At 43.9% G+C, this 2,500-nt stretch overlaps 1 protein-coding gene and 1 long non-coding RNA gene across 3 annotated transcripts in view; both read left to right on the top strand.

The window, feature by feature from the left end:
• LOC123509048 overlaps positions 1-118 on the top strand; it is an 8,010-nt gene extending 7,892 nt beyond the window's left edge. The window contains exon 3 of the long non-coding RNA XR_006676087.1: positions 44-118. This is a non-coding gene — a long non-coding RNA (uncharacterized LOC123509048). The remainder of the gene's footprint in view (positions 1-43) is intronic.
• Positions 119-290: 172 nt separating this feature from the next.
• The window catches only part of LOC123509046 (probable sodium/potassium/calcium exchanger CG1090), an 18,473-nt gene continuing 16,263 nt past the window's right edge, over positions 291-2,500 (top strand). Inside the window, exons 1-2 of one of the 2 annotated variants that reach the window (XM_045263167.1) lie at positions 291-701; positions 1,633-1,733. In XM_045263167.1, the coding sequence (XP_045119102.1) occupies positions 635-701; positions 1,633-1,733 (168 nt within the window). In that variant the 5' untranslated portion in view covers positions 291-634. The remainder of the gene's footprint in view (positions 702-1,632; positions 1,734-2,500) is intronic. The other variant, XM_045263168.1, reaches the window with a different exon arrangement.

A 2,500-nucleotide genomic window follows, 5' to 3' on the forward strand; every position in this document is an offset into this window, starting at 1 on the left:
CTCTCTCTCTCTCTCTCTCTCTCTCTCTCTCTCTCTAAAACAGGAACAGGAGAGAAAATGAAGGAGGAAGAAGGAGATAGAGAAACCAGGCTGTTCTCCTCCTCCTCCTCCTCCTCCTCCTCTTCCTTCTCCTCCTTCCTGCCTTCCCGCACTCTTCTTGAAACGAAAGAGAGGGAGGAGGAAATAGAAGAAGAAGAAGAAGAGGAGAAGCAAAAGGAAACACACACGAAGATGAAAGAGAAAGAAGAAGAAGAAGAAGAAGAAGAGGAGATAGAAAAACACTTGGAGAGGAAGGAAGAAGAGGAAGAGAGAGAAAAGAACAAAGAAGAGAAGAAGAAGAAGAAAAGAAGGAGGAAGGAGAAGAAGAGGAAAAATCACACAAACACCACAAAAATGAGACGAAAACAAATACAAAACACACATTAATAGCAGCAGGAGGAGCAGGAGCAGGAGCAGCAGTCGTCACAGCAGGAGGAGGAGGAGGAGGAGAAGGAGGAGGCGTGAACGAACAAGAGAAGAATGGGTGGAAGGTGAACTGTACCCCCCCAGCGATAGAGCAGTTCCCAGGGGCTTCCTATCCCCAGACGCGAGGAAGAAGGGAGGGCTGATTATTCACATCATAATCACAATCTACATGTTTTTAGGAATCGCTATTGTTTGTGATGAATATTTCGTACCTTCGCTTGAGATGATTTGTGATGGTAAGTATACAGGTGTGTGTGTGTGTGTGTGTGTGTGGGGTGTTGCAGGGTTTTTAAAAGGTGTTTTTTTTTTTTTGTGTTTTTGGTGGTTTTTGGTGTTTTTGGTGTTTTGGTGTTTTTGGTGTTTTTGTGTTTTTGGTGTTTTTTTGTGTTTTTTGAGTGTTTTTTGAGTGATTTTTGGTTTACAGAGAGAGAGAGAGAGAGAGAGAGAGGGGGGGGTCTACCCTCTTAATCATATCACCTCCTACACACACGCACGCACGCGCACACACACGCACACACACACACACACACACACACACACACACACACACACACACACACACACACACACACACCCACGCGATGACACACACCCACGCGATGACACACACACACACACACACACACACACACCACGCGATGACACACACACACACACACACACACACACACACACACACACGCACACGCTGGAACCACAGTGTCTCTCTGGAACGCTGCCAAACACACACACACACACACACACACACACACACACACACACACACACACAGACAGATAAAGACAGACTCAATCCACCCTCTCTCTCTCTCTCTCTGTGTGTGTGTGTGTGTGTGTGTGTGTGTGTGTGTGTGTGTGTGTGTGTGTGTGTGTGTGTGTGAACTGACACTACCACTATTACTACTACTACTACTACTACTACTACTACTATAACAACAACAACAACTACTACTACTACTACTACTACTACTACACACTAACACCACTGATGAAAGACAGCAATAATAATAGTAGTAGTAGTAGTAGTAATAGTAGTAGTAGTAGTAGTAGTAGTAGTCAACTTAATACTCCTTCAATAATTTATCACTAAACTCATTAAACTGTAAGGTAATCGAATATCTCTCTCTCTCTCTCTCTCTCTCTCTCTCTCTCTCTCTCTCTCTCCTAGCCCTGAGCCTGGCAGAGGACGTGGCAGGGGCGACATTCATGGCAGCTGGTTCCTCTGCCCCCGAACTGGCCACCTCTGTCATCGCTGTCTTCGTTGCAAAGGTAAGGTCAAAATTTTCCTCCTCCCTGTGTTAGAGCTAGTTACTCTGGTCTTCAAGGGTGTTTTAAAGGTTTGACAGGGTTTTTACAGGGTTTTGAAGGGTGTAGTGTGTGTATTTAGGATTTTTCGAGGGTGTAGTGGAAGTTATTGGGTGTTTTCAAGGGTGTAGTGGAAGTTATTGGTGTTTTCAAGGGTGTAGTGGAAGTTATTGGTGTTTTCAAGGGTGTAGTGGAAGTTATTGGGGTTTTCAAGGGTGTAGTGGAAGTTATTGTGTTTTCAAGGGTGTAGTGGTGTTATTGGTGTGTTTCAAGGGTGTAGTGGAAGTTATTGGTGTTTTCAAGGGTGTAGTGGAAGTTATTGGTGTTTTCAAGGGTGTAGTGGAAGTTATTGGGTGTTTTCAAGGGTGTAGTGGAAGTTATGTTTTCAAGGGTGTAGTTTATTGGTGTTTTCAAGGGTGTAGTGGAAGTTATTGGTGTTTTCAAGGGTGTAGTGGAAGTTATTGGTGTTTTCAAGGGTGTAGTGGAATTGTTTTTGAAGGGTGTAGTGGAAGTTATTGGTGTTTTCAAGGGTGTAGTGGAAGTTATTGGTGTTTTCAAGGGTGTAGTGGAAGTTAGTGGTGTTTTGAAGGGTGTAGTGGAAGTTATTGGTGTTTTCAAGGGTGTAGTGGAAGTTATTGGTGTTTTCAAGTGTTTTCAAGGGTGTAGTGGAAGTTATTGGGTGTTTTCAAGGGTGTAGTGGAAGTTATTGGTGTTTTCAAGGGTGTAGTGGA

This window comes from Portunus trituberculatus, chromosome 26 (genome assembly GCF_017591435.1).
Source record: "Portunus trituberculatus isolate SZX2019 chromosome 26, ASM1759143v1, whole genome shotgun sequence".
Classification (NCBI taxonomy): Eukaryota; Metazoa; Arthropoda; class Malacostraca; order Decapoda; family Portunidae; genus Portunus; species Portunus trituberculatus.